At 42.8% G+C, this 12,136-nt stretch overlaps 1 protein-coding gene across 1 annotated transcript; it reads left to right on the plus strand.

The window, feature by feature from the left end:
• The first annotated feature begins 195 nt into the window (after positions 1-195).
• Positions 196-4,665, plus strand: gpr132b (G protein-coupled receptor 132b). Its single transcript, XM_076272077.1, has 2 exons — positions 196-361; positions 2,622-4,665. Exon 2 carries the CDS (start codon positions 2,627-2,629, stop codon positions 3,770-3,772), a length of 1,146 nt encoding a protein of 381 aa, XP_076128192.1. The 5' UTR covers positions 196-361; positions 2,622-2,626; the 3' UTR covers positions 3,773-4,665.
• Positions 4,666-12,136: the final 7,471 nt, after the last annotated feature.

The following is a 12,136-nucleotide window of genomic DNA, read 5'->3' on the forward strand; positions in this document are numbered from 1 at the left end:
CTAGCTTGATAATTCTAGTAACCTTAAGCATTAACACCCTGTCTTAAGTTCACATAATGGTCTATGGCACCCGAAAATACCACGATACATTATGGATCTGAATTATTCACAGAATCACTGGCGTAGGCTACAAGAAATAATGGGCGTGCACACTTGCACTCTGTTCATTCATCCCTCCGGTTAGAATGCTTCTGTCCCCCTGACACTTCGACCACGTGACAGCGGTGAAAATCATTTACAATCTCAGTGCTTTATGAAATTATTCGCCGTACAGTACGCGTGGAGGAAGCATGGACAGTCACAACAACCAGAATGAACGGATATCTCACAAGGACATAGATTAGCTGAGGGGTTTTTTTTGGTGAGTAACCTGCATTCTTTACACTCTGATAACGTCTCTGTACTTCTCGGCTACTTAAACTTGTGTGTGCTGATTTTCTCTAGTGATTGGATTTCAGTAGCCTTTTAGCTATATTGTTGTTATGCTACTTCATCTCATATTATTACAGGCTACTACATTGTACATTACACGTTCTTTTATGCATGTTTCTGGATGAAACATGAGTTAGATAGGATGGTGAGTTTGCTTTGCGGTTTTGCGATAATGGTGACTGCACTTGGTCAGAGCATGTAAGCGTAGGCTACACAAAAACATCTTCAAAGTAGGCTACTACAGCTCAACATTTCACTCTTTGTAAATGTTATTGAAAATCTCACAGACTGGAATGACAGACTGGTCGCATTGTTTTGGAAGTGACTGAAATATTGGGAAAACAATAAATAATTAATATTTAAACAACAAAGCTAGCTGCAGCCTCCTACCGTGTCCGATGTGGGGATAGTCAGCGCAATCATCTATAAATTACTCAGTGTAAAGATGTTTTAAATTTTTAAAGAAAAGTTCATAAAATAATATAGGATAACAATGTATATAAAATAACAGTGTATAAAATAATATAGGCCTATAATATACTGTGTATGAAATAGTTATACAACATTTAACTAAATTAGGTAGGCCTACTTTAGGCATTTATAGTTCAAGTTAGGCTATATATTATACTACTATATTATACCATAGCCTATATAGGGAGAGCGCAGAGTGTTTAGCCCACAGAGAAGCCCTTTGGGTCTCGGGATTGCCTGGAGCGGCAAGAGCAGTGGTGTGAAAATGGGTCTTGAGCGGGTATCGTCATTGACCCAAATGAGAGGCGACAAGTTGTGAAAAGGTTTTTATTTGATCTGAAAGTCATCTTGTCTCGGTTATCACAGCCAGTGTGCGTCTGTGTCCGGAAGGAGGACACGGCAGACAATGAAGACAATAGCACCCCTTGAAGCATGAGTGGTTTGGACTCCTTGTGTGTGCCTGTAACGACATTTACCCAGTCATCCAGTGCTTGATAAGGTTTTGCTCGGTTCCCTTATCACATGTTCTACAACGCCGTGTGTGACACGAAATTAGAGAGCGGGGCAGTCGCATCCCATTTGCTAAGAATCTGACAAAAACCGTCACAAGTAGCCCACAGCAACAGACTCCTAATTTCTTGAACCGGCGTCTTGGTCACCCAACTGCAAATGTGGGCAAATGGATGAATCAGTGTTGTTTCTTCACCCATGACAAATCTGCTTCAGGGGTCAAGTTATTTTTTTCTTGCCCTGCACACGTCATTATGCTCAGATTGCTAAATGGTGTGGTTGTTTTTCCCTTGCTCCTTGCTTTGCCCTGACTCTTAGGGGATGGGTGCTGAATATTTCAGGAGATGTCTAGTTGAACTAGAGGGCTGGCTGGGGGGGGGGGGGGGGACTCACTGTGGCTTCTGAGTAGGAGGTATGTTTCTTTTGCAACCACTAAAAGGGACTGTCCTGGGTTGACACTACTATATGAATCACACCTCGTCTTGGAACTGACTTAATTTGTTAATTTGCAAAGAGAGAAGAGAGGGAACTGTAAAAAGTACAATGCGTAACTGCTGTTGTAGAGTGAGTAAAGAGGTATCAGAAGAAAGTACCAAACATTTTGTGGCTTAACACAAAAGGTAAAAATAACACACACACTTAAGTGCTGAGCTAAAAGAGGAAGTGGTTTGGTTAAACTACCTCATACAACGGTCTGGAAATTACAACCATTTCTGTTCATAATGCTACCGTCATTGAACGGTATACAGTCATTAAAGCTCGAGTAAGTCAAACTGGGTACTCTTCACATGAATGTAACAACACCATGATTTACCACACAACAGGGCAGAATATGCAGAGTAGAGAGAATCACATGGCTGTTCAGCAAGACCATGCCATTTAGCTGACCTTACTATTTCAGCACAGGTGCTTTTTGGGAATCTGATCACCATAACCTTGCTGTTTTATGCTTTTACTTTACCAGTCGTGCAAGTAGCACATGACCTTGCCGTACCCTCTCCAGGCCATCCATCACAACCTTGATTACTTTCTGTATCCCTGGTAGAAGCTGAAGTTTTTATTATTAGAAATAGACATACTTTAAACCATAATAAATGCCAATATCACATGTAATATCACTTTTTTATTATTATTTTTATTCATATGCCTCCATGTGGTCGTATTTTTTGATCTATTCTCTTTCTCTCTCTCTCTCTTGTCCTGGATAGGTATCATGCATTTGTCCACAGTGACCCAGGCTGTGACGGCCGGCTTCAATGAGAGTGCCGGGCCGTTGTGCAAGGCGCCATACTCCCAGGATCGCATCCCCCTGGTGGCGCTCTACAGCGCGGTCCTGGTGGTGGGCCTGCCGGCCAACCTGGCCACCGTCTACCTCACCTTCCTGCAGGTGCGCCGCAAGAACGTGCTGGGCATCTACCTGCTGAGCCTGTCGCTGTGCGACCTCACCTACCTGCTGACGCTGCCGCTGTGGACCGTGTACGTCAACAGCGGTCACCAGTGGCCCTTCAGCTCGCTGGCGTGCAAGGTGACCGGCTACGTCTTCTTCAACAACATGTACATCAGCATCTTCCTGCTCTGCTGCATCTCAGCTGACCGCTACGTGGCCGTGGTCTACGCCGTGGAGTCCCGGGGCCTGCGACGGCAACGGCTGGCGGCAGCTGTGTGCGTGGCCGTGTGGCTGGTCGTGGCACTGGGCCACATGCCCGTCTTCACCATGCGCGAGGGCGATGCAGGCAGAGGCGAGCACCACTGCTTCGAGCCGGGCCAGAGCACGGCCAGCGTCACAGGCTTCAACTTTGCCCGCTTTGGCGTGGGCTTTGCCGCGCCGCTCGCCGTGCTCGCCGGCACCAACCGCGCCATCCTGGTCAACGTGCAGGCCAGCACGGGCCTGCACCAATGCCAGAAGGAGAAGGTACGCTACCTGGCGGTCGCCGTGGTGCTCCTCTTCCTGGTCTGCTTTGGGCCGTACCACATCATCCTGCTGATGCGCGCCATCACCTACCACTTCCCGCATCAGGAGACGTGTCACTTCGAGAACCGCGTCTACACGCCCTACACCATCTCGCTGGGCCTGTCCACCGTCAACAGCGCCGTCAACCCCATCCTCTACGTGCTGTCCAGCGACAACATACGCCGCGAGATCGCCCGCGGCCTGGCCAGCCTGCGCGACCGCACCGTCTTCCGACAGCGCTCCACCGACAGCTGCCAGCACAAGATGAACTCCTCGGACGCGGTCATCATCGCCGCCCAAGATGGCGCCAGCAAGCCCTGCACTCCACCGCTCGGCCACTGTGGCTCAGAGCGAACATTCAGCGCCACCCTGATGACAGACCAAAAGGGGATGAGCCGACAGATTTAACAGCCTTGCTGAATCACGGTGTTGGTGCTATAAAAAAAGACCCTTACTGTATGGCTGACTGTTATGGAAAATACTCATTTCATGACTGGCTGTTAAGGCTTACCAAAATCAGGGTGACGGAACTCTTAACGATCACTCTGCTGTTTCAAATACACAATCAGGGGGCTGTTTTTCATTGCCTCAAGCCAAAATGCATCTTTTCTATGTTTGGACTCAATGTTTTTTTTACCCCTCTCATCTAGACAAGGTCCAGTTCACAGTTATTGTGTTGAGTGGCTTTTAAGGGGTTCTTGCTGAGAGGCTAAATATGCTAATAGGCCTTCATTGCCTAAAATCAAAAGCGCACATTTTGTGTCACGTCTGTTTTATTCTCTTCTTTGTTCACACGATGAAGGAAATGCAAAACAGTTGTAGAGAAAACTGCCTGTATTGAAATGTAATTGTAATAAGCACAATTTGTTCTCAACATACCATGATATGAAAAGGCAATAAAGGGATTATGTGCATTAATTGGGTTATTCTGCAACATATGTAGCCTAAATAATGCACAGTGAGCAGATGTTACAGTATGTGCATTAATGGACAATTACTCGTATTAGTAGACCAAATGACTAATACTGAATATTATAACTGATGGTTTGTGCAGACATTTTGTAATAGGTTTGTATATTTGTCATTTTATATCTTTTTGTATATTATGATATTATTGTTGATATTGTGTTATAGTGTGTGGATAGGTGAAACAAGTTTTTCAGATGCATGCTCGCATAGCTTTTCATACCTCACACCGTTAGCTGTCACCAGGTAGGTTTTACAAGTAAAAACAAACTGCACCAGCAATTGAAGTTAAATATGTTGTTTGTTTTTTGTAATAAAGTTACTGTGTTAAATAATATCACGGTTGTCCTGGCATGTGTGTAGTTAAACATTGTATTTATTTATGTATTAGTTATTTATGTGTGGATTTATGTGTGTAAGCTGATGCTTTTATCAAAAGCCACTTATACCAATTCCATAGCCGGTGCCAGTCTCCCTGGGCAACTCAGGGTCAAGTGCCTTGCTCAAGGGCACAACGGTGACAACTGGGCATCGACCCCCACAACTTTTATGGCTACTACAATTTAGCCACGTTCCTTAGCCACTGCACTACCCCCACACTATGTTATGTCTTGTGGGTAATGGATGCATTCCCCATACTGTAGGTGAGAGATCTCTTACCCAGAGCTCACAGTTGAGATGTAGTCTGAGATGGAGCTGTTAAGACCAGAGAGAAAGAGAAACTGAATGGAACATAAAATTCAATCTGCTATTAAGTCGTCTCACAGTGAATGCCTGGTGGTATTTCACTTAGAAAATACAAACACCTCAAAGACCGTAAATAGTATAATAGATAATCTCTCAATCCAAGCTTCCATCTGACATATCTGGTTTCACACACATACATCATTCTCTACAACAGGGGTTCTCAAAGTTTTGATTGGTGAGGGCCAATTCAGGAACCCAACATTGAACTGAGGGCCGCCAAAGGGGCGGGGGGAGAAAAAAAACCCTGGAAAATAAATCCTATTTGTAATCATTTTAATGACCAGGTTGCATCTCTACAGTTTATATTTATTGCATTAAACACATTTTAATTCATAACTGAGGCTAAACCTGGCAAAACTTGTGAAAATCTTAAGAAAAATTGCAATGCACACACAATCCCTGGGGTTCTCTACCCTCAACAGACTAATGTGGGTTATAACAGTCCTGTGTGCAGTCCATTTCAAGTACAAGCTTACCAGTATTTAGAACAAACAGTCTCAGTGTGCCTTGCTTCTTATCAGCATAGGCCTTATTCAGGGCCAGTTCCAGCTACCAAAGCACCACAGGAAAACCTGACGGCCACTAAACACCACTAAACGAAGATTCATTCTTTTCAAAGCACACAGTACAATTGTACAGTTTTAACAGTTTTACAGATGTTATCGCGGGCTGCCAGAAATGTTTCCGCGGGCCGCCATTGGCCCCCGGGCCGCACTTTGAGAACCTATGCTCTACAATATCACACTGAGGCATCTTTTGGTCACTGAGGGGTCAGTGTGTGACTACTATACGGTTAGTACAGACAGGGCCAAGGTGCACATTATACATTCAGTCCAAAACTAGCAGTAGATAGATGTGCCTGCAGGTTTGAAGTTGAATAGAGGAGGGTGAAGGTGTCTGATTATTCTGTAACAGTACACAGTAACAGTAACCATTAAATAGTGTAGAATTTAGTGCAAGGGCACTTTGTAGTTTCACCATATAGGAGCTATGATCACTGCAAGGTGTGTGTGTGTGTGTGTGTGTGTGTGTGTGTGTTTTAGATGACCCCACCAACCAGCCTTATAGTATCCAACTTGAATGTTGAAGAATTGACTAGGAGTGAACCTGAAATAAACTGATTTATTTATTTCTGATTTATTACTAATAGCTACAAGATGTACAGTATATTCTAAAGGATCAAGTTTTTTTGTTTGTCCACCAGAGCAATGTTTTTCAACCTTTTTTGTGCCACGGCACACTTTTGACACTAACATCCTGTGTGAAAAAAAATAAACATACCATAGCCTAAAATTTCAAATAATACACAGATATGGCCTTATTATGGCTTCTATGCAAGACCTGCTCAATAAAACAAGCACCCTCTGTTTCATTTGTAGGTGACTATATCTAATTTAATTGTTGTTATGAACTGGATATGTGATGATTCTGTAAATACTGGATATGGGGCCCCCGTTGTACAATGCCTGCATACCACAAATAGTGCAATCATACAATCAATGAGAGCATGTGGTTATAAATTCTTTGATGCAACAGTTGCTTTTCTGGACCAGTGAGTGACATTTGGGTAATTTTCTGCGGCACACCTGATGATCTCTCACAGCACACTAGTGTGCCCCGGCACAGTGGTTGAAAAACACTGCACCAGAGCATTAACCCATAAACCTTCTACTGACAATAACTGTAAACAGTGAAAAAAGTGTGCTCAGTCAAGGGCCAAAGCCACTGGAAGGACATAGGATGTTCTGGCACCAAGAACCACAGATTGCCATAGACTCTGGCTTCACTGAAGTGCATAACACCATGCTGCCAGTTTTCTATAGTCATGTTGAGAATTTTCAGAACAGGAGTGTTCCCTCAGAACTCCATCACGTGAGTTCATGTGCTCTCCCTGTGGGAGTGTTTCAGTTCTCTCAGTGCAGCTATCTGGTACGCTTATGTTCCTCTTTCTAATGTAGGCCTACTTCTCAAAATCAAAATAATATAACCAAGATTACTAAGGGCACAGCCATTTTAAAGGTAATTTCTTCAAAAAATGTTGGCCTCAGTCCAGGGCCGTTGCCCAGGGCCTCGCGTCTTATGGGCCTTGCACCTGGCCAAAGATGACATTAAGCGTTTATTCTTCATTAACACCTATTGTAAACCCAAAGCTTAATGTAGCTTCAAAGGACTAATGTCTGACTTATCTGGTTAAAACGTGTCATAGCTTAGTCAAGGGTGCAATTGTTTTGGTTTGAATAGGTCTACTAATTGATGATTGTTTGTTTGATTATTGAATGATCAAAAGTTAACAGTATTTAGTAGCTAGTTAAGTACCCTAGTTCAACTTAAGAGCACTGATCAAATGCTAGGAGAGGAAGGGCGGAGAGAGAAGGCAGAGTAATTTCTCAATCTATAGGCTACATTTGCTTTTAGAATCCTGTGGTGTTCTGCAACTTCCAGTAAGCGATGGTGCAAGAGGGGATTGTTGTGCAAGTCAAGACTGTGTTCTCAGGCTTACCTTCTGAGATCATACTGAGGTCATATCACCTTTGCACACCCTTTCTCTGTCAGATATGTGCGACGAAAAAACATATATTTTTGCCATGACGAGAATAAACTCGACATGTCGACATTAAACTCAAAATTTCAAGAATAAAATAGAAATATCATGTCGACTTTAATGTCGACATTTCACCTTTATTCTCGACATTCAAAACTAGTTAGTAGCCTATAGTTGTTGCTAAACCCAATTCTGAAGTACAATTTCACCAAATCATCTTGGCAACACAAGGCATTTTGTTGAGTCTTCGGCCAAGCCAACTGATTGAGTCTGAGACTGATTTTCAGGATTCAGTGGCACCCACTTTGAAGCGGAACTAGCAATGGCCTGTTAACATTTTCTGGGGGCGCCACTGACAAGCAACGCCTACAATATCAGTCCCCGCAGACTGTTTTTATAATTAGCAATATAATCAGCAATATTGCGAGAGTGAAAATTAATGGCATGATGTCCCTGAAGCCCTTTTGAGGTGTGAAATATGCTCTATGCACGCACATTAGGCCTTCCTACAACCCTGGGGGCTAAGCCCCCCTTGTCTTTCAACCAATGACGTCCTTGGCGTTCAGTGCAATGATTCATGCGATTTTGTGATAAAACGAAACGACTTATGGCCAAATATTTATGTGACTCTTATTGCACAATTTCCCCTCTTAAAGACCAGCTGGTGTAGCCTATCAGCCTATTAAACATGCACCGACAGTAGGCTACATGTAAAGTAGGCTATTGCATGATTTCATGCACCTAAGTGACAAGGGCCTCGCATCCGTCAAGTTCGCACAGGGCCTTGCCCCCCCCCCCCCTCCCGCAATGGCCCTGCCTCAGTCACCATCATGTGTGAGTAGATACTGTCGATCACCATAGCTGCTGTGAAAATACAGCACTCAGAAATAGCATACAGGAAGCACAGTGATACTAATTCAGTTGAATAATAATCCATTACATTTAATCATCTATTGCTATCTACCATAATGAATGGGGAAATTATGGAGATTATAGTTTGACGGTGTCGTACTCCTGCGCGGGCCGGATGCTATATACCAGGGGTGTTCAACTGATTGTGAACCAGGGACCACCATTGTGACTAATTGCACAAACCCAGGACCACCACTGAATAAAAATACTGATTCCCACATTGCAACTAGCCTACATGACTGAATCCATGGTCACGGACCACAAGTGGGCCGTTTGAAAACCCCTGCTATATACCAAAATGAGGTGACTGGCCGTATCAAACCCACGGGCTATAGTTTGGGGACCATGCATAAAAGGTTGGTTTCAGAGGTTGGAAGGTGTGACAACGGAAAAGAAACCTTCCACAAGTGTGCTTAGACAGTGTGTGTCACCTTCTGTGTGCCTGAGTATGTCTGTACAGAAGAGTCCCAAAAATTATTCTTTCCAGTGGTCTATCACAGTGGTCAGAGACCTGTTGGTCTCACCGCAGCATCAAGACTGAAACACAGTACTTAGAAACAGCAATAGGCCCCAATAATGTGTGTAAAATATACAGCAGTAAGTGAAGGCTTATCAGTTCTAACACTGACTTCTCTCAGAACAGTGTGTGGACGAAGCAGTCAAATCGAACAAATAATACAACATTTAACACTATATGGACAGAGATAAGCATATAATCACTGTAAACACTTCACCTGTAACGCTATTTTAGTACTACAGCTTTCATGCTGTAGAAATGTATGTGACATCTATAAACACAACAAAGACATCTTTTTTATTAAATGCATTATAAAATGTATAATATTATCATCACAATTATTCACAGTTCATATAGGAAATCATTCAATACATCCCACCACATTTGATGACCCATATGGCGACCAATGTGAATTTGTGTGCGGAACTTTCTCTTTGCATTTATTTCAGTTAATGACGATGATGGGCATGTTTGCCCTAGTACTGTATTGACAAACTACTGTATGAAACCCATGATCCATCTGATAATGTGTTAAGTACGTCGCTCGTCTTGATCAGAGGAACCATAAACATGCAGCTCGACTAACCCACTGAAGTAGGCATTTACTTATAGATAGCGGTACAGGAAATGGTCATTGGACAGGAAAGATGTGTCACTTCCAGAATAACCACAATGTGTGTCATTCCAGCCATACATGTGTGGGGCCTGCTACTGACCTGCAGTTGAACTGTGCCAGCTTGCCATCCATTATATTCACATTTATTAATTTTGCAGCCAAGAAACATCCAACATTGTGCAGATAAAGCGTTTCCATCACTTCACCAATGGGTACAAATGAACTATCATATCAATACTTCATACTGTTGTTAGCACCTTTCATTACTGTGAACACTGTCAAGATTGTTACCTCAGCCACTGGGACTAGTTCACTTAAAGGTGCAGTAGGCTACTTGATGATAATCCACTTGAACCCGCCACAGAAACCCCCTGAACCCCTTGCCAGCGTCAGCATAATGCACAGGGCACAGGGAAGTGCCGTTTAGTCCTTCCTGTTATGTGCCTGAGAAGATGATATGAATCATGTTTCTGGGAAAGGAGATGCATGAACATATGTTCCCACTCCATCTCTTACTAAGATTGTAAGTTAAGTTTCAATGTCTCATGCTTAATCACCCACTATGTGGTTACTTTTTTAGACTTGATTTAGATTTAGTTTTTTTTCTAGTATAATTTGTATTTTAGTATATTCTTTATCTTCTACTGTCATTACTAGTTGTGTTTTTTTTATATTATATACTTTTAGTTACTTTTCTGCTGTTAGTGAATGTTGTGTGTGATGTCTGATGTCTGTATGCTACTGAGACCTTGAATTTCCCCTTGGGGATCAATAAAGTATTTATCTATCTATCTATCACTTTTAAAGGGACCATATGTAAGATTGTGGCCAAAACTGGTACTGCAATCACTTTCAAATTACTGTAGCGCGGTGTATGCCCTCCCCCTCCCCCCTGACTCGAGGTTACCAACCCGGATGCCAAAACACTACTGACTTTGTGATTAGTAGATAGGTGGAGGCGCATCAGGCCAAAACACAACATGACATGACAAAACACAACATCAACATCAGTTGAGGGCTGCAACTTCACTTTGCAGTGATATAAGTATTTGAAATGAACATGATTTCTTAATGTCTAGTGACATATCAGGGCCATTTTATCAGAGGGGCATCAGAGGGGGGTTTCATGATCTCCTATCACCCTTCAACCATTCATTTGGTGAATGCAGTATTTCCTTTTATTTGGTTGGTTTCACTTATTCTAGGTTGTATTAATGCATTGCGTCGAGTGTACACAGACACAATAACTTTCAAAGTTTACCGGCAGACATCTGATGTACATGGATGATGTTGTTATCTAATGAGGGTACTATGAATACAGTATTGATGAATGAAATTACGGTATGCAAAAAATGAGTTGCTGTGTTATCATACCAATTGTAAGTAATTTTAAACTTTATCTTTTTAAATTTGTTTTATTCTATTTTACATTATGTAACTATATTCATGGAGTCTTGCACACATGTCTATGTATCTTCAAGGCATATTGATGCTGCCTTCCCTGCTCTAACCTGTAAAGCACTTTGGGTCAACTGTTGTTTAAATTTGCTATACAAATAAAATGACTTGACTTGACTTGACTATTCCCAGATGGATGTTTGAACTCAGCAAACAATGAACATTGCCCTCCCTTCCGAGTTTCTGAAGCAAGGTGTTGATTGACGATAATATCAATGTGAGCCTTTATTTTTGACTGTGTATGAGGTTTTGGATGAAGAGCTGTGAAGCAAATAACTAAATTTGAATGTGAAGTTTCAAACTGAATTTGAATGTGAAGTTTCACATTGAATTTGAATGTGAAGTTTCAAGATTGACAGCATCTTTGATGTACTGTAGTTTGTAAAATAAAGTAAATTAAGTGTAGGGCAGTTCCATGCAAAACTGTCACATCCATAACGCCAACTAAATACCATGGCATTGTGTTGGCGTTATGGATGTGACAGTTTTGCGCGGATTTGCCCTGTAACACCACCACCAACAACAACAACAACACCAACCACCACCAACAAAAACTCCTCCAAATGATCTGAAATGCCTACGCGTCCACAAATACACACACATGACTTTGTGACCTCTTTGTTGTAAGGCAGTATGCGATTAATTTAAAACCAACTGAGTGTGCCGTGCCGGAGGGAGGAAAGAGCTCCAGGTCTTCTCTGCACTAAGGCCGTGGTCAGCATCGGGCAGAGGAGAATGAGTAACTCCCGGCAACAGCGGAGTGAGTCACTCTGTACTTCAGAGGAGCCCCTGTGGAGAGGGGCAGAGCAGAAGTGGACGATCAGGGGTGACCGGGGCAAAGGATGGGGTGGGGGATAAACTCTGATGGCGGTCAGCCCGTGTGAAGAGTGGGTTTGTGGGCAGGAGAGTGCGATGCGAGGGTAGTGAGAAGTTAGTCTGTTACCACATGGAAGTACTGTGGAAGAATTTATTTTATTAGGCATAGTTGCATCGGTTTAATAAACATCCACACTT

Source organism: Alosa pseudoharengus, unplaced genomic scaffold, assembly GCF_046254945.1.
Source record: "Alosa pseudoharengus isolate Yale_2024_CS ecotype anadromous, Long Island Sound unplaced genomic scaffold, YU_APseudo_1.1 YU_APseudo_1.1_scf_7, whole genome shotgun sequence".
Taxonomy (NCBI): Eukaryota; Metazoa; Chordata; class Actinopteri; order Clupeiformes; family Clupeidae; genus Alosa; species Alosa pseudoharengus.

What these genes read in the sequence shown, in the direction of transcription:
- gpr132b (XM_076272077.1), top strand. Translation starts at nt 2,627, where the DNA reads ATGCATTTGTCCACAGTGACCCAGGCTGTGACGGCCGGCTTCAATGAG.